General features: G+C 43.5%; 1 protein-coding gene across 3 annotated transcripts in view; it reads right to left on the bottom strand.

The window, feature by feature from the left end:
• LOC111874436 (KH domain-containing, RNA-binding, signal transduction-associated protein 2) overlaps positions 1-19,672 on the bottom strand; it is a 255,170-nt gene that overhangs the window by 66,212 nt on the left and 169,286 nt on the right. For all 3 annotated transcript variants that reach the window (XR_002844564.2, XM_023869947.2, XM_023869946.2), the window contains exon 2: positions 445-581. Coding sequence is in view for 2 of the 3 variants with exons in the window: in XM_023869947.2 (XP_023725715.1) it covers positions 445-581 (137 nt within the window). In the remaining variant the exon portion in view is untranslated. The remainder of the gene's footprint in view (positions 1-444; positions 582-19,672) is intronic.

The following is a 19,672-nucleotide window of genomic DNA, read 5'->3' as shown; positions in this document are numbered from 1 at the left end:
ATTTAACAGTGAACAAATTCTGAGTTACGTCTCTTTCTGCTTTGAGCAAACTCGAGTTTGCACTACACTTTACATTAACACGACGTCATTCGGTGTGATATGTACTCATGCGCAGCGGTAAAGTGGTTAATGACAAATGGCGAATGCAGCAGCCTGGCTGATGAGGTTAACTCTGTAAAGGTCACGCGCAATGCCAAATGGAAGGGGTACAAGGTAAGACACCGTGGTCCGCGAGTTATTACGGAATGTCAGGCGGATCTCGGCGCTGGGTTGCCTTATTTGCAATGCAGTCACATAACGGGATGCACGTACTCGAAATTCAAAAGGGCATTTCTATATACAAAAAACTCTCAGGCATAACAATGCCGTAAAATGCAGTGTTTTGCGTTATCCTGCAACCCCAAACGGCAACAAATCAAACTACAGCAACAAGCTCAGTCATACCTTTGGGTGCTCCTTAATAGGCACCAGCACTTTCACTGCAACCCGGATCGGCTTCTCCCGGTAGATGTCCACATATTTACTCTCCTTGGGCAGGGGCTTCCCACTAGCTTGCACCCTGGCCACTTCTCGGGTCACCTCTGAAACAGATGGAACACTGGGTCAGTCGGGCTGTCTACAAACCCAACAGGTATACTCGAAAGAAGGAATGGAATATGACCGAAGGTTCTATAAATTTACCAAATGAGTGCATAATGAGAAGCTTCATACACTGTACGCTTCTCCAAGTATAATTAGAATGATGACGTCAAGGAAGTTTAGGTGGGCAGGGTATGTACCACGGATGGGGGAAAGGAGAAATGCATATAGGACACTGGTGGGAAAGCCGGAATGAAGGAGACCCCTGGGAAGACCAAGACATAGGTGGGTGGACAATATATAAAAATGGATCTCAGAAAGATAAGATAGGATGGATTGGATTGATCTGGCTCAGGATAGAGAACTCTGGAGGGCTCTTGTGAACACGGTAATGAACCTTCGGGTTCCATAAAATGATGGAAAGTTCTTGAGTAGCTGAACAATTGGCAGCTTCTCAAGAAGAGCTCAGCTCCATGAGTGAGTGACGGTACTGTACTTAGTTTTTCATGTCGCCAGTGGGTTCTGAACTTACAGAATGTAAATCAACACTTGCATTCAGTGTTCAACTTAAGCCATGGAGGAGAAGCTCCTATCGTTAAAATACGAGTAGTTACGGAAAGTATTCTGAGAAAAAAACGCATGGACTGCATGAACATATTTTCTATGAATAATCGCACCAGTAAAAGAAACCTGCGCCATAAGAAAACGATATCGGTACGAAACTACGTTAATGCAGGAGTGGCACGTATCGACAAGGGGCGAAGGGAAGACAAAAACAGGTACGTGCGACTGGACGTGGGACTATACATGCAATTCGATTTTGTTCTAAATATTAATTAAAACAACAATGATAACAACAGCACCCCATCAGCAAGTTCTTTCACGCTAAATGGTCCCTTCTGAAGTTAAGCAACATCACCACCACCCTGGAGTGCGACCAACTTAATCCAAACGCATAAAAACCTTTACATGTTTCGGCCTTAAAGAGGCCATCATCACAAGTTGCTCAATACATGAGAAAGCGCTTTACAGTTCCTCGATTTCTGAGCATATTCTGATGATGGTCTCTTTCTATGTAATTAAACCAATGTGGTCGCATCCGATGGACCGCCTCTGTGGTCTGGTCACTAGACTCTAGTGGTCAGAATTCCTGGCTACAGATCCAGAGGTCCGGGTTCGATTCCCGGCGCTACCAGATTTTGTTCTGAGAAGTAGTGGGTCTGAAACGAGGTCCACTCAGCCTCGTGATGATAATTGAGGAGCTACTTCAAGGAAATAGCCGCCCCGGTCTAGACAACCGAAATTAACGGCCGTGGGGATTCGTTGCGCTGACCACGTGACACCTTCTATCCGCTATAGTTGGCACTAACTTCGGCGACAAGCGGCTGTCGCTCGGTCGGTATAGTTCGCTTGCGGACTAAAACCATGGAGTTTGTTTGTTTTTTGTTTGGTCGCATCCGATGGTGGAGTTGTTCATGTAATGTCAAATAGTGTGACGGACAGGATGCCTATTATTCCTGCCGAGGCTTCCGAGGGAGCGGATAAATTTCTCTCATGATGGAGTTACATACTGCGTAACATTCTGACCTTCCGTACGAAATTAGTGGCCATCTCTGAGAGACTGCGACAGTGGACTACCCAAGCCAAAGCCCTGCGCTGCGCTTCACCGCCACCAAACCACAACTGGATCCTGCTAATGTCTCCATGTTTATATGGCTCACTTTCCCCTTCCCTGACCTACAGACTGATTAGAATATTACCCTCCTCTAGAACTTTGGGTTTCTTGATCTTTATTCAAACAAACGGTAGGATTAACTGGACGGGAGATTTGTCCACAGCAACAATGTGACGGACGTGAATCTCGGGGCAAGTGAACTGTTCCCAGCCGCCAAACACAACATGCAGTAGGCAGACAATTTCTCTCTGCACCACTGTGAAGTCCTGTGAACTGGCTGTGCCAATAACGAAGGCATTCTGGTTTTGGGATGCTCTCTGCACCACTGTGAAGTCCTGTGAACTGGCTGTGCCAACAACTAAGGCATTCTGGTTTTGGGATGACTGTGAAAACCACCAAATCTAACGTGTGTACTGAAATTAATCAAGTGAAGTCAGTAAATAGTTTCGGGCGAATTTGAAATATATACCTTCTTACAATGAAGAGCAGCACTGGTTGTGGCTCGAGACCTCAAAGAACACACAAAGCCTAACAAACTAACCAACTAATATGATCACGCGAGCAAAAGCTAGCACCTGAGGTTACCCGCACGACAAGAACTCTTGATGATATAACAATCGGACCGGCGCCAGCAGTGTTTTGCTTTACAAGCGCAGCGTGCCTTTTTCCCCGGCGAAGAGTGTGTTCGAAACTGAACATAATTTTAGCATCCCGGTCACATGCACACATTGAAGGATCGTTTCACGAGACATTCCAATTCTCCTGCCCCCAACAAGACCAGAGTTGCAAGACTTTGACAGTTTTCCTACGGGTGGAAGTGTCAATGATAAAAAATGTGGCGGGAAACCTTCAGTGTTAACAAACTAAAGGAGAAAGATGCTTGACCGATTGATACAGTGGCCTAACAAATGGGCGAAGAAACTTGGCTCACGGGTGCGTATGCCTTATTCAGACTCACAGCAGGCTACAACAGATTACATCTACCACTCCAAATAGCATTCCTGTACTGCGGAAACGTGAGGAACCGCGCAGTTCTGGGGTCATTGCCCGAGATATCGTATGATTCATAGGAGAATATGGAGAGGACATGCCGTATAATGTCTTCCTTAGTGGTGAAGCAAAGTTTCATTTTACGGATAAGTGAACAAAAACAAACAAAAAAAAATTCCGTGGTTTTAGTCCGCAAGCGAACTATACCGACTGAGCGACCGCAGGTTGTCGGCGAAGTGAGTGCCAACTTTAGCGGATAGTGGGTGTTGCGTGGTCAGCGCAACGGCCGTTAATCTCGGGTTTCTAGACCGGAACCGCTATTTCCTTGAAATAGCTCCTCAATTATACTCACGAGGCTGAGTGGACCCCGTTCCAGACCTACTACTTCTCAGAAAATCTGGTAGCGCCGGGAATCGAACCTGGATCTCTGGATCTGTAGCCAGGAACTCTGACCACTAGACCACAGAGGTGGTCTAATAATAATAATAATAATTATAACTGATAAGGGAAAGTATACATTGATTATGATTTGTTCGTTTTTTTAATTTCTCTGAAGTTGCCTTCGCAGTGTGGCCACACACACTGAGCACAGATGAAAGACGGTATCTATTCCAAAGTAAATCAACCCAGCTGGAGTACCCTGCGTATTCTTGCAACCAAGAGCCAGCTTTGTCCAGAAAGACAATTCATCCCGATACTTCTGTAATACTAATTTTGTATTAATATGTGGGTTCGAATCTCACACAAGGCATGGATGTTTGGTGTGTGTATGCGTTTATTCTGTGTTTAGGTAGCGGCCTAGCGACGAGTGGGAGCAAGAGAAAGAATACATCCAGACCCCCATACACCTTCATGGCGTAATGCTTAATTAGTTTAGCACATGGACAACTTTACCTTTCACTTTACCTTACTCAAAGAACGAAGAGATTCGAACTAGTGAACACAGTGTCTCAGGAGAAGTCAGCTTTGCAGATGACATACCGAAGGCGCCGTATTACTAATTCCGGTTAGTTACCTCAGTGTCAGGGTAAGACGGGATCCTAAATCACAATTTCCGGTATGACGTCCTCAGGAAATCACTGCATTCCCATTTTAGAACAAGTACCCTACAGAAAATGATGTAGCGGAGATAAAAATGGCTCTTGGAAGATTGGGAATGCACGAATAATGGGCAAGAAGTCCGAATGGGGTGTGGAGGGAAGAAGAAAATATCTTCTTTTCAAAGTTCCTGCAAGTCTTGCTCTCCCCAGCTTGTCATCAGTATTGATTAAGGCGAGCCTGCCAGGCGACCCGACATCAAACGATCTACAATAATATGGTACGGGGCCGCCAGAACACATCTGTCATTCCACGCCAGCTAGGAACACGAGTGGAATAAGTTCAAATTCATATTGCGCTGAATTACATACTAAATGCACCACAAACAGCGAAATCCAAACTGTTCCAACATCCCAACCGAATGCAGCCATGCGAGAATGATATAAATACAGGTATCATATAATTTACCGTGTTTCATGTATAGAGGAGGAGGCATGAATTATAACACTTATCGATCTATAGACTTCTAGCCATTACTTCCACTAGCAGACCTTAGGAACTACTTCCAGAAAACTGCCAGACATAAATGGAAAGACGAATTCCTGTGCTGTAACTAATTTTTAATACACAATTTGTAGGTGGGATTATATTCCACTTTCGCACAAACTTTCACATGCCTAGCTCAACCGGTTCATTCCTTACTGCCTTCATAGTGAAACAGCTACGTCCACCGCATCGAGCAGCCACTTCTTTATGTCACATTCTGCATGCAAAGTAGCATTCTTTCAAAGATTTATTACCTCTCCGAATGTCAGACCCCGCATCAACTGCCGTTATGTCAATTAAACCTTAGAACTATACACGCTAATTTCGGTTTTCTAGACCGCAGGCGCTATTTCCCTCAAATAGCTCCTCAATTATCATCACGAGGCTGAGTGGACACCGTTCCAGACCCACTACTTCTCCGAAAAAATCTGGTAGCGCCGGGAATCGAACCCGAACCTCTGGATCTGTAGCCAGGAACGCTGACCACTAGACCATAGAGATGCGAGGAAATGCTATCGTAAGCAGCTACGCCTGTCTTACCCGTATAAACTAAAGAAAATGGCCCGCTTAATATTCTCGAAGTCTATAATACGCTCATAATGAAAACTAACCAGCCTTATTTAACAAAGTACTCGACTAATAGGACAATTAGAAGATAGTACAGCGTCAGGTTTCCATGTGGAAGATATCCATCAATATATTTAGCGAACACATAGATTAATTCAGAATATAAGAAACATGTGCGCAGAAGAGCGTCACTTTCAAGGAATATGTCCGAAATACAAAGCTGACAGTCCTTGATCCTATAACCAACATATCTCGGACCCGAAACGCGATGAGTGACCTTAAATTGGATAACAATCAAGTTCCTTCCGTCAAATGTGACACTTTTTTAAGTTTTCCACCTCGTCAGCACCTGCCTTACATGTTTCGGGATTTTAAGAATTCTTACTTCAAATAACGAAACATAATTTTACAGAATTAACGACGAATCAAATAAGGAAGCTACTGTGGTGTGTGAAAAAAAAAAAACTTTTAGTGAATCGACACTCTGGGTAATTTTAACTATTTGTAATTATTTTAATTAACTGGAACGTGGCTATCTTGGACAAAGTGAAGTTTTGTGTGTTGGTGATTTCTTTTTCTACTATAAATGCCTCTGATGATGGCTCCGTGGTGAGCCGAAACATGTAAGGCAGGTGCTGACGAGGTGGAAAACTTAAAAAAGTGTCACATTTGACGGAAGGAACTTGATTGTTAATTGGTTAGTGTGACGGACCAGAATGAAAGACCTTAAACTTAAATTGGATAGTTCAAACTGACAGTAGCCGATCTTTCATGAGACTAAAAAATTCGAGCCGAACCACTATGTACTGTATAAAGTCTGTATAAACAATTTGGAGTAATACAGTTTTTATTGAGTTGCTACAAGCCGGAAGGTCAAGTCCCGATGAGGTCACTGGATTTTTTCAATTGACCTAATCCTTCCAACCGCAATATGGCCCTGGAGTTGACTCAGCCTCTAACAGAAATGAGTACCAGGAATTAATTAAATAATTTTCCTGGGGAGTAAAGCGCGGCTGGCGCGTAAGGCTGACAACCTTACCGCCATCTTTGGGCCGATTGTCTAGATAATGTGGGAGCCTCAACGTCACACAACCCTATAGGCCTTCACGGCCTCTTACAGGGATAGCTTTACTTTTTTACTTACTGAAAAAAATAAAGTTGGAAATAAATATTTCGCACTATACAAAGAAATAAGTCTCTTTACCTAACGCTCTTAGGTAAATAGAAGCATCAACCTTATAATACGACAGTACGTATCAGTTAATAAAATAAATGTCTATAGACTACAGAACCCGAGTTCGATACCTAGACTGGCCTGGGGCCAACCAGCCTCACACTTAATGGCTATCGAGGATCTTCTCCAGGGATGAAGAGGCAGCAGCATGAAGCTAGGCGCTTACCTTTAAACGCGGAGAGTATGAAACTGTGGAGTGTCTACCTCCACTCCGTCCTTCCTGATCATTGTGTAGTACTTAGTACCATAATGTAACGACGACGTACTCTCCAATAACCGTAAGAAAATCTCGAAACAATTTCTGATGCCAAAGCAAGGCACTGTGTGGGTGCGTATGTATGCTCATGCGCCCGTTAACTCAAACGGGATGTGATCCATGAAACCGCTGCCATATGAATACAAGACCTAATCCTGTCACATATATTATTTAGTGTCCCTGGACAAAAGCTACCGTCTCACCGCCACTTCACGCGTGTAAGGATAACAACAGAAAACGCTGTTTCTTTGGTTATTTAATAATAATTTATGAACTGCACAGCTATTATCCAGGACGAACATAGAAAACAACGAAAATCCTGTTAGTTTGTTGCTGGTCCACACGGATCAGATCCGTATAGCTATATGCCACCACGAAGAAAGAAAGGCAAATTCAACGATACTTTCAAAGGGGAGAAAAGCGGGACCACTGAAAGTGCGCTGCAAGATTGAAAGCAGCGTGACATACGACACACCTGTCTCCAAAGCCTCTCTCCACATTTCAACATCGAGGACACAGACATGGCACACATCCAACACGGAAAAGTTTACTAGTAACAGATATTACTAGCATTTCCGCACCCAATACGAAATCAAATATGATAAATGAACGTCGTCAAATAACGACATTTCCTTGCTGAGTTACCTTGCAAGAAATCTGTTCACAAATAACGTCGTGTTTCCATGTAATATGTTCCTGTCCTTTCGGCATAGGCTACAGGTTCTATTGTGAAAGTTTAACAATACAAAACTTATTTCATTTCTCGCCTCTTTATAATAAATACATCCACCGCTCAGAAGCACTCACGAAAACACGCAGTTCAATATTGTTTCAGTACTTGATAGACACTCACTTGTTCTTTATTATTACACTTCAGAACTAAACTCGTCACAAGTTTCTGCACTGAAAACAGAACTCAAGAAGCAAGTCAGAGGAAATCGATAGCAAAACAAGTTACTCTCCGACCAGTATTTACAAGTAATCTGCTCCCAACCCGATGTGTTACTGATGTAAGCCTGGCCGTGCCACAGCTCAGGCTGTTAGCCGCCGGTTTCCCACCGCGGCAGCCCGGGTTCCAGCCCAGGTCAGGTCATGAGGGATTTGTGGTGGACAAAGTGGCAATGGGGCAGGTTTTCTTGCCAATTCTCATTCCACCTACTGTTCTACATTCATCGTCTATCATTCGGGGCTGGTACAACAGGCCAGTTAGTGCCGAGGAACGAAGTAGAATCAGTCTCACCCCACCCAAAGAAACTTCAAATGGCTATATCTAATTCGATTACTTTTCTACCAACATGTCAGCGAAGATGCGTCCATTGCTTTTGGAACAAGAAGAATTTTGATATGGTAGTACAATGAACATCTGGAATTCCACACCAAAGAACTACTGAAATGTGTAACCTTATCTGTTGTCTTATTGTAGTATTGTGTTATTTTCTGTTGTCTTATTGTAGTACCACTGCCACCAGGTGAAAACCCATTTGCAGTTAAATAATAATAATGCATTAAGAACAGTAGTCACAGGTCAGCCAGAAGCGGCTACAGACTGGACAAAGGAGATTCAATTCCCGGGACAGACAAGGATTATTCTTCCTCTGTCAAAGCGCCAAGACCGGCTCTGTAATCCACCCAAAGTCCTATCCAAACTGTAAAGGGGTAAAGTGGCCAGAACATGAAGCTGACCACTCAACGAGTAAGAATGTGTGGAACTATAACTCCGCCTATCCGCACGTCTTCATAGCGTAGCGTTTAGACACAGGAACTACGTTATGACATAACAAATGCAAACCGACCATCGACTAAGCGGTCTAACGCGTTAGCATACGGTGACGGACAGTGGGCTCGAAACAAAATGGGGATATGAATGGTTGGGTGTTGTGTTGTTCTGTGTAAGCAGAAGTCTTGAGATGAGACGATTCCTCGCCCACGGAGATCCGGCGAATGGTACAAGAATTCACAGTCAAAATTTATTCTGAATCAGAAGAGGCCAGAGTACCTAACCTATGAACTATGAAGACATAAACAGTAAATCGCAGATTCTCAACACTTATAAATGTGCGGGAGACGGCACAGCGAGCATGCGCGTCATGCGACTTTCGACTAGACTGAAATGGGAAAACTCCAGACGCTTACATTTCAGCGTCTGTAAACTTTCTGAGACAAAAACTGGATGAAAGTTTAATTTAAGCAGGATGAATCTCGCACAAAACATACGATCCTGAAGTCTGGAAAGTTCACTATCATTTCAGAGGTTAATTAGTTCACTAATCAAGGTATCTCGCTTGGGCTCGATTCATCCTTGTGACGTAAAAACATCGCGAGATACGTAATATGAAAACGCACGCCTGACACGTGCGGAAACAACGTTCAAACAGAATCCAGCGTAACACTTTCACAAAAAAAGAATATGTACACATTTCAGATATTGCAGAAAGTTGCTCAAAATGACACATAATCATGGAAAGTGCCGAGGATAACATTATGGCGAGTCTGTGTCTGACCATTTCGAGAAAATGCAAGTCACGCTTCTAATGCGAGAAAATAATTTCATATCCTGCAAATTACGGCGATAAAAAGTATCCGCTTGCAGCATTCCCACAAAGTTGGAGGTGCAACTGCGAACCTTACAACCCAGCCAAAAACTTTCAACTGGCAATCGCCCCCAAATTAAAAAAAAATTCACATATACGTTCCACAGACTAATTTCATGGAGCTGAGCCCTTCCTGGGAAGTCGCCAGTCACGCAGCCACTCAAGAACTTCCCAACATTTATGGAACGCGAATGTTAATTACAGTGTTCATAAGAGCCCTCAACTGGTCCCTACCCTGATCTATATCAATCCAATTCATACCGACCCATCCTATCTCTAAGAACCATTTTAATATTATTCACCCGCCTATAATTTGGCCAAGCTGAAAAAGGTATAAGCTGGTCATGGTAGCCGAGCGGTCTAAGGCATGCACTGTCTTCGCTCGCTCGGAAGACGAGATCGTGGGTTCGAATCCCACTCAGGGCATGGATGTTTGTGTGCGTTTTTCTGTATTTGTCTACAGGTAGAGGCCTTGCGACGAACTGATCACTCGCCCAAGGTGTTCTACCGAATGTGTAAGATCTAGAAAAACCGAAGTGAACGGAGAAGTTCATGGAGGTAGGCCTAGGCCCACTGGGGCTGTAGTGCCAAGGGGGAGGAAGGTATAAATCGCCATATAGCGATCAAATTCCGGTAGAAATGATTCAAGCAGGAGGTGAAAAATTATGCTACATAGACTAGAAGAGAAAAGCAATTCACTGTCCATTTCCCTCCGAACCTTAGCGTCATCTTCTGCCACATCACAACCAACCAGTAACAGCATCAATGTAAACTCATTAAGAACTTTAATTAACTTCAAAGCAATCATACTGTAGGCTTATAGTAACAGTAAAGCTTGCTTCACAGCACTAGCCTTTCTCTTGCAGTTTCGTGGGGTGGGGTGACACTGACTGCACTTGGTATGTCGCCCACTAAGTGGCCTACTGTACCAGCCCCGGATGATAGACGAGTATTGTAGCTGAACCTCTCACCTTTTGTTCACCTCTTCCCTCGGGGTTATTTGGGATTATATCAAAATGAATTAAAAGGGATGGGCGCCAATGAGAGATGTACTCCACAAATGTAATTAAGGGTGGGTAAACGGATCTGATTGGACGAACTAGGGAGCCGGATAGCATGAGAATCTAAAGGGTATTAGGGACAAAACTCCCAGCACCAGCGGTATCGAAATTAATTTAAGAAATTTTCGTTTACAAAATTTTCATTTGAATGCTACATCAAACCTGGAACATCGCTTTCCTTAATGATTTGTGATCCTTGCTTCGATCTGAAACATCAATACAGTAATTCAGTAGCGGAAAGCACACATTTGCGCTGGTATAAAAGGTGACGTCCAGTCATCTACAGTTTCGAAAGCCAGCATCAGAAAACAACGTTCCAAACAAAAAGGCGACAATTTTCAGAAATACGTAACTCTCTCGACTGATATCCTACATTCAAAGTGGGCAACTGTGTCAAAATTGCCCTACCCACGAATATGGTTGGCTGGCACTTACAAAGCCCTTTTCGACACGCGCGTCGCCTACGAAAACTTATGGTTTATACAGAGCTGTCATAGAGGCGACAAACTGGCGCCACTGAAACACAGTACTGCCTGCGCAAGAGAAAGCAATACGACGTTATATAAAATTTATAAACCAGTAAAATTTAAATAATTATAAATAAATGTCCAGTAATTATTTCAATAAAATAAAAACCAAATTATTTAATACGGCTTGAAAAAAAAATGGCGACTGTATGCAGAATTTGGTGGAATGAGAATTAGCAGGGCAAACAAAAGTACTTGAAGAAAACCTGCACCAGTGCCACTTTGTCAACCACAAATCCCATATGACTTGAACTGGGCTCGAATCCGGGCCGCCGCGGTGGGAAGCCAGCGACTAACCGCCTGAAGTAAAGTATATAACACGGCCGTGCCACACTACTATATGGACTCACATCTACAGAGTTGAGGTTTTCAATAAAATTAAAGAATCTCAGCAGAAACACAAGTGACCGATAATATACATCAACATAAATAAATTATAAAATAATTGTTAACACCGTCCAGTGTGATTCAATCTGTACATATTTATTGCCTTCATATGTTTAGGTCAGCTGACTATCTTCAGAATGCATAAGTTCGACATTTTCAGGAACTACTATTACAAAGTTCATAATACATACTTAGAAAATTTTATATAAATATTATTTACAATTATTTGGATTAAAAGCTTATTTATGTCTACTATTTAAGATCTTGAACGGATATGGTTTGTGTCCTTGTGCCTCTTCTGTTAAAACAGAAAGTTGGGGTATTATTTGGAGTCCTCAGAGGCCCACGTAGTGATGTCCCCTTTTTTAGCTCGTCAAGTTTCTGTGTTGTTGTGATGTCTGGTTGTGCCCCATTTGGATTTGTTTTGAGCTTTGCAATAGGCGTTCCCGAACATGTTAATCTTATGCCTTCTGAAGATGGTAGCTGAACGAAACATGTAAAGGCAATAAATATCTACAATTTGAATTACACTGGATGGTGTTATCAAATTTTCTATAATTTACTTTACTAGCGTGAAGGACCTACAAAACTACATATAATTTTGCCTGTAGCTCTGTGTGGGTGTGAAACTTGGTCTCTGACATTAAGGGAGGAACATAGACTGAGGGTGGTTGAGAACAGGGTGTTGAGGAGAATATTTGGACCGAAGAGTGATGAAGAGACAGGAGGTTAGAGAAAATTGCATAATGAGGAGATTCATATCTTGTACTCTTCTCCAAGTACAATTAGAATGATCAAATCAAGGAAGAGGTGGGCAGGGCACGTTGCACGAATGGGGGAGAAGAGGAATGCATATATGATATTGGTGGGAAAGCCGGAAGGAAAGAGACCACTGGGAAGACAAAAGCGTAGGTAGGTGGACAATATTAAATTGGATGTTACAGAGATGGGATGGAATGGACTGGATTGATCTGGCTTAGGATAGGGACTAGTGGAGGGGTCTTGTGAACACGTTAATTAAGCTTCGGGTTCCATAAAATGCTGCTTAATTCTCGACTAGCTGCAGATTTGGCTTCTCCTCAAGAAGGGCTTAGCTCCATAATTAAGTAAGTAGGTACTATGAAAGACCAGAATGAATAGCGATATACAGAACATGTCTCACAGGAGGACCAAAATTTTCATGGTGGAGAATAAAAATATGGCCAACTAGAAGAAAATAAATAATCATTAATCAATTCGATACCAACATCAAACACTCACACACGTCACTTGTCCGGCTTGAGGCGACATTAATCATAGCCAAGTGCAAGATGTAAAATGAGATGAAGGACGAGGAAAACTCAGAGCCTCTGTTTCTCTAGAAGAGTTGCTGAAGGATGGTCTTTTATCGTGCGTTATTTATTGATACTTTCAGTATCGATACTATGAGTATATACGGTTGTATCGCTGGATGATACATGTGTGCATGGTAACTACGTGGAAAGGAATTGGAAGGCTATGGTCCTGTGCCAATTGTGGTACTACCGGCAATGCCTGTAGGGACAGAAGAATATCAAGATTTATTGTTAGTGGGGTGGGACTAAGTCCCTTGTACTGCGGCCACTTCTGACCTATTGTACCAGCCCCAGAATAGGTGAGGGTGATTGTAGAGCAATTGGTGGAATGAAGATTGGCAGAGGAAATCGAAGTACTCGGAGAAAACCTGCCCCAGCGCCACTTTGTCCACCACAAATCTCACTTGATCAAACCTGGGATCGAACCCGGGCCGCCGCGATGGGAAGCCAGCGACTAACCGCACAGCTATGGCGCGGCCTAATATCAAGATAAACCTCGGTTAGAATAGCCGATGTCCCAAGTGAGATTTAACCCGACCGCCTTTCTAACAGCTCTACAGCGTTGCCTCTAGATCACTGTATTGGGGCTCGAACTGAACTGCTTCGTCAAGGATCGGTGTTGGACTGTTTCCACTCCAAAGGGTTGGTATCAAAATTGCAGTCACCTTCCTCTTGCTTCTATAACCCGTACTTTCTTCTGTTCAGTAATGCTTATCCCTGAAGAAAAGAGAATCAGACGAAGACCTAGAAGTAGGTGGGAGGAAAATATTAAAATGGAGTAGACTACGAGAGTGTGGAGTGGACTAATGTGGCACACGATAGGGACCAGTGGTCGGCTCTTGCGAACACGGTTATGAATCTTCAAGTTCCATGAAACGCTGCGAATTTCTCGAGTGCCTATGTAACCACTGGCTTTGCTGCCCAATGGAGTCAGTTCAGCAACGGTAATCAAGGAGCCAACATGAAAGGACCCTCAAGGCTAGTGCTATGAGCTTTCATTTTACCATGAATGTTCTTATGATGAAGACGTTCGTTTCAATGATGTGGGTATCCATCCCTTACGCTGGGGGTGGGCTGTCATGTCTACTTCGGCCGCCTTTAATATTCTCCTTGCCGGGCAGGAGGGGGAGTCACCCAATGCAGCTACATTCCGGAGTGGAGTTCAAATGCGGGCTTTGTACATTTTCAGAACTGTGTTAGCAATTTATCCAAGGGGAAAAAATGAAGCAATGCAACAACCAACAGTAAATTCGTTCACAATGTTTGCCGAGTCAGCATAAAACCCAAACCGGATATGCCATTGGGTGCTCGCTCACTCATGGAGCTGAGCCCTTCTTGAGAAGCTGCCAACTTTGCAGCTACTCAAGAACTTCACAGCATTTTATGGAACCCGAAGTTTCATTACTGTGTTCACAAGTCCCCTCCAGCGGTCCATATTCTGAGCCAGATCAATCCAATCCATTTCAATATTGTCCACCCACCTACGCCTTGGACTTCCCAGTGGTCTCCTTCCTTCTGGCTTTCCTACCAATATCCTATATGCATTCTCCTCTCCCCCTTTCGTGCTACATGCCCTGCCCATTTCATCCTCCTTGATTTGATCATTCTAATTACACTTGGAGAAGCGTAGAAGTTATGAAGCTCATTGTGCAGTTTTCTCCAACCTCCTGCCACAAGAAGTGAAGACCGCAGTTCACACTGAGACAACAGCTAGAACACAGGAGACGCGAAATTGTAATCGCCACTTAGGTGTATAGCAAATGTCCACACATTACTATCAACATGACAATACATGCTTTAGATTTACCACTCTTAGGGGACATTTGTGCATTGTAGATTTCCTGATGTTCTATTGTAAGAAACTGGACATGAAACGCACTTATTTGGCTGCCTGAGAATAGGTCAGCATTTTATCTCTACAGATTCAGCGTGTGTTTATGCTAATTCCACAAACATCCTTAGCGAAGCAGAACTCATTTCCGAAGCAGAGTGGAATTCAATATGACGCGACTAAAGTGTTATGGAGCAAACTGCTAGGAACTGGAGAACCGAAGTTAGAGAACAGTTAAACGAAAACACAAGAAACGCGATATTGTCTCTGCATTTCCTATACGTCGATACTCATATGAAGTTATGCTAAGGACGCTACGGTTAATAACGTAAAAACAACTGAGGGAGCCAGGATAGCGTAGTCGGAGTTCGATTCCCGGTAGGGTCAAGAATTCTAACTTCTCCAATCGTCCACACCGGCTCTAGGGTCCACCAAACCTCCTAGATACAACTGGCACCGGTGGCTCTTTCCCGGGGGTAAAACGACCGAAGCGTGAAGCTGACACCTCACTTCCAACTGGTGCCGAGGTCAAGAAAATGTGGATCTATACATCCAGTTCCACATACGTCTTCATGGCGTAGTGCTTAATTAGTTAAGCACAAGGACAACTTGAACTGAGTTGATATCTCTAGTGCCCAGGTCAAGAATGGCGGAGCTGTACCCCTGTTCCCCCTTATGTCTTCATGACAGAATACTCGACTAAGCAAAGTGACTTCATCACTGTTATCTCTATCCTGAGTAGATACAGATCTACACGTTATACGTACAAGAAATATTCATCTGAAGAGTCCGTGCGTACTTACCACATATACGTACATCATAGTCCGTAAGTCGACTTACTGTGCGTGTATACTTTTGCAAAGGTGACGTATGTGGTCCAGTGGTCAGAATTACTGGCTACAGATCCAGAGGTCCCGGGTTAGATTTCCGGGCGCTACCACATTTTCTGAGAAATAGTGGGTCTGGAACGGGGTCCACTCAGCCTCGTGAGGATAACTGAGGAGCTATTTCAAGGAAATAGCGGTTCCGGTCTACAAAAAAGAAATTCACGGCCGTGGGGATCCGTTGCGCTGACCACGCAACTCCCTCTATCCGCTAAATTTGGCACTAACTTCGCCGTCAAGCGCTGGTCGCTCGGTCGGTATAGCTCGCTTGCTGACTAAAATCCCAGAGTTTTTTTTCTGTTTTGAGGCATGTGGACATGTTTTTCGACTGAAAAAATGAACACTGTGACCCTGGTAGGAGTTGAATCTGGCTAATATTACAGATTTTGCTGGAGAAGTGATGTCGCCTATGTTAAATGACAGTACCAAAGATAACGCTGCCGAATTCTTCCAGCGGGTCACTTCCGTCAAAGGATGCACATAATGTGACAGGAAGCGGCATGTGGGCGTGACGTTGCTGACATCTGGGCAAGACACATCAGCACGCACTCTGTACAATTTCTACTCTATCATGCGGAAGATGCTCACTGACAGTGAAAGATCGCAGGCTGGAAGAAGCTCCAGCCAGCACAAAGTGAGCAATGAACCAACGAAAAACCAGCTTACTGCGCCAGGGACTCATGAATATAAGGAACCAGTAACACGAAATGCCTAAAAATGGATTTAATAATGCAGCTGTGAACAAAAAGAGCACACTACATGTAAAATGATCCCAAACAGATCCGCTAAGTCCATAAGGTTTATTTCATGAAGAGTTCATGTATGTATTTCACTATGACCACTGGGAAGACCAAGGCGTAGGTGGGTGGACAATATTAAAATGGATCTTAGAGAGATAGGATGGGATGATATAGATTGGATTGATCTGGCTCAGAATAGGGACCAGTGGAGGTCCCTTGTGAACACGGTAATGAACCTTCGGGTTCCATAAAATGCTGGGAAATTCTTGAGTAGCTGCAGATTTGGCTTCTCCTCAAGAAGGGCTCAGCTCCATAAGTAAGTCAGTCAGTAAGTATATGTTTCAATATAAGTGAATCGTTTCAAGCATGAGGCGTTACAAGAATTCCAAGGCATTTAATGACATCAAATATGAGTTCCACTAACCTTTAAGTCCATACGGTCAGTACTAAGAAGGTAGATGGCCGAATTTGTGAGAGATACACCATTACCACTCAATTTGGTGTTCTGAAGTTACACACGATAGCGGGTTTGTGAAATGTACGCAGCATCTGTAATGGTATTTTTTATCTGGTAGAGCACAAAACTGAATGGTCTCTGCCTAAAATCTAAGCGTAACCGGCTTGAAGAAGCTAACAATGAATCACTGAACCTGGGCCCAATTACAGTACATAAAATTTCCCGCCTGTTGCAATTGCTTAAGAGATCACGTGATATCCGAGCGAGTCAGCTTCATGTTGTGAATAAGAAAGCAGAAAATATTCTACTTTCAGTAACAGCTGTGTGTTGTTGTATCCCGAAGGATAGTGATGGGATGTACTTGTAGACCGAGCGGAAGTCTTGCGGACTGGGATCGTTGGAGCACTTAAGAATTGAAATTCAAGTCTTCGGAAGTCGGTTTTCAGGTTAATAGAATGATGCATTGAATCAAATGCTTACACAAGGTTACATTAGGAATATTAATTATAGTTACTTGATAAATGAACAAAAGGATGTGAGTGCACTATGCACCAACGCGGTAGGATTCGGCAGGTAGTGAGAGGTAGCCTCCAGGGAGGTGCTGAGTGTACTACTCGATGATGCCGCACTGAAGTTCAGTAGTAACACACAAATGCGTGAAGATAGTGATTAAACTGGCGAGGAGTCCGACCGAAGTGAACAAGTCAAAAGTTTAGCGTGGTGTCCGCCGTGGCTGGCAAAGCCTGAGTTTTTAAAGGGATTCGAACCCCGAACTTGGTGCTTGGACACCCAGAGACACGCCTATTGAGGGCGTAGTCAGATTCAGGATCGACATTTGATTCGTCGTCCTTAAAGAAGAGTTTGACCATTCAGACGTATGGAGCACTGGATGGTCATAGGAATTCTAAATGAGGATTCCAATTAAAATGATTTTTGAAATCACGAGGGGAGAACACCTGCAGGAAGTGCCCATAAGCACGTCTCTCCCCAAAAGGGTGAACCTCTTATTTTGTATTCACTCAGAATTTCGGGGTCTAGACTACCCCATACAGGAAACGGACAACTTAGAATAAACAAGTAGGGTAGCTCGTGGTGCAGGGTACACTATCACATCTCGTAAAATAATGCGGGGGTTAAATACATATTACAGTGTGAAGTAATAGTATCACGTGTTTGTGTGACTACAGACGGGGTTTTGGATTGGTGACTGGATTTACTGACCACTTATATATACGACTCGGGACTACAAGCAATTACAGAGCCGCCGCTGATCTCCACAATTCACAATTCACAAATCACCACAGCACCTGCTACGCCTTTTCCAGCCTACAGTGTCTTCATTAGCCGTTCCCTGGAAACGACTTTAACGGTGAAGATTATTCAGCTTCACGCGTTCAAGCCCTCTTTCCACAGACTCCCGCATAGAAGTGACTATTAACTGGCTGAGTCGCCCCAGCTATCTTCCTTCCTCGGCACGGACCACGTAGAAAGACCCAGTTTCCAACGTTACCTCTATCGTTGCACGTCGATTCGTTGTTGCGGGAACGTGTTCGCCGAGCCGTTGCCCAGAAACGGCCCTCCCATATTTGCCCACATCGCGGTCGTTGCATAGCAACGGTCCTACACGCTAAAATATTTCTGGAACCTTTCAACTGCCGCATGACAGGCAAGGCTCCTTTAAATTATCATGCCTCAAAAGCATGCCGCAATTACTTCTCTTTTAAATTTTGGAAGTTTAAACCAGTTTTATTTTGATTTCAAATCGGTGCAGTATTTTTACCAATAATGGCGTCAAGGGGACAACTATAACAAAGTTTGTGGTAACGCTTGATAACACGTTACTACTTCCCCCAACAATCTTACACTAGATAATACACGCCGGCGTGTTCATAAATTTTATCTCAAATTTAGGAGGCAACTGGTTTACTGAAGACTCATATTTGTATAACAATGATGGGAACACGAGTCTGAAAAAATAGACAGAGGAACTTCAGAAGGATTTATGGCTGTTACTGCAGCAGTCAGCAGCTCCTCTATGGGTAAGGTATTTACCACGTGACTCTCCATATGTTTTGTGCGAAGTTACAAAGAAAATTGTTGCAGACCACATAATTTGGCGCTCCACTCAAATCTGTTATGTTGCATTTCATACTTGAGGAGTGTACAGTTTAATTCAACCTGAAACTTCCTAGCGGCTTGAAACTGAGATGGCAGGGACAGACAGGTTGAGCGCGTTTTGAAAATAGATTCCTCTCCATTCGTGCGTCGTCCAGAGCCAACTAGTCTCGCAAGAGGCATGAACTTCAGCTAAGTAAATGTCAATATACTTTCGACAACTTATGTAAGATGCATAATGAAAACAAATTCTAACCTCACAACGTGTACAACGTCAATGAGACTGGCGTATTCAATGTACAAGCTCATACTGTACATTGCCGCTGTAGGGAAACAAGCAAGTAGATTTCATAGCCTCTTGTGAACGTGAAATGTAGCAGCGAATTCTGTGCCACCGACATTTGTGTTCCCAAGGAAAAAAATCCACGACCATTTACATGAAGACGGGCTTCTGGTTTATACAGGGTCAGAAAACGGATCTTGTTGGACACAGAAGAATTTCTGACTTATAAAACATTCTGCAAAATACGATAAACCAACACAAGATATTAATGTATTCGTACAACCTGGCAAACATGGAAGTCATCTGTATTTGCCAACAGTATACTTTGCCGAGATAGTGGCATAATTCCCTTATCGCTTTATCCGCTTTCAGCCTTTTGGATGTCGGTGTATACAGCCATTAAAACGTTCAGGCAGCTCTTCAATGTGTGAATAAGCTTTCCGGGAGCCAAAATGGCCATTCACAAAGACCCAAAAATGATAGCTACTGCTACACCTTAAGACGATCCAGATTCCCTGCTACTACAATTTGGCCACTGACTCGGGACTGTATTTGAAAACTCGGATTTTGTCCCTTG

The sequence above is a fragment of the Cryptotermes secundus genome, unplaced genomic scaffold (assembly GCF_002891405.2).
Source record: "Cryptotermes secundus unplaced genomic scaffold, Csec_1.0 scaffold328, whole genome shotgun sequence".
Classification (NCBI taxonomy): domain Eukaryota; kingdom Metazoa; phylum Arthropoda; class Insecta; order Blattodea; family Kalotermitidae; genus Cryptotermes; species Cryptotermes secundus.
The sequence above is the reverse complement of the archived record's forward strand: the minus strand, read 5'-3'. Positions and strand labels throughout refer to the sequence as shown.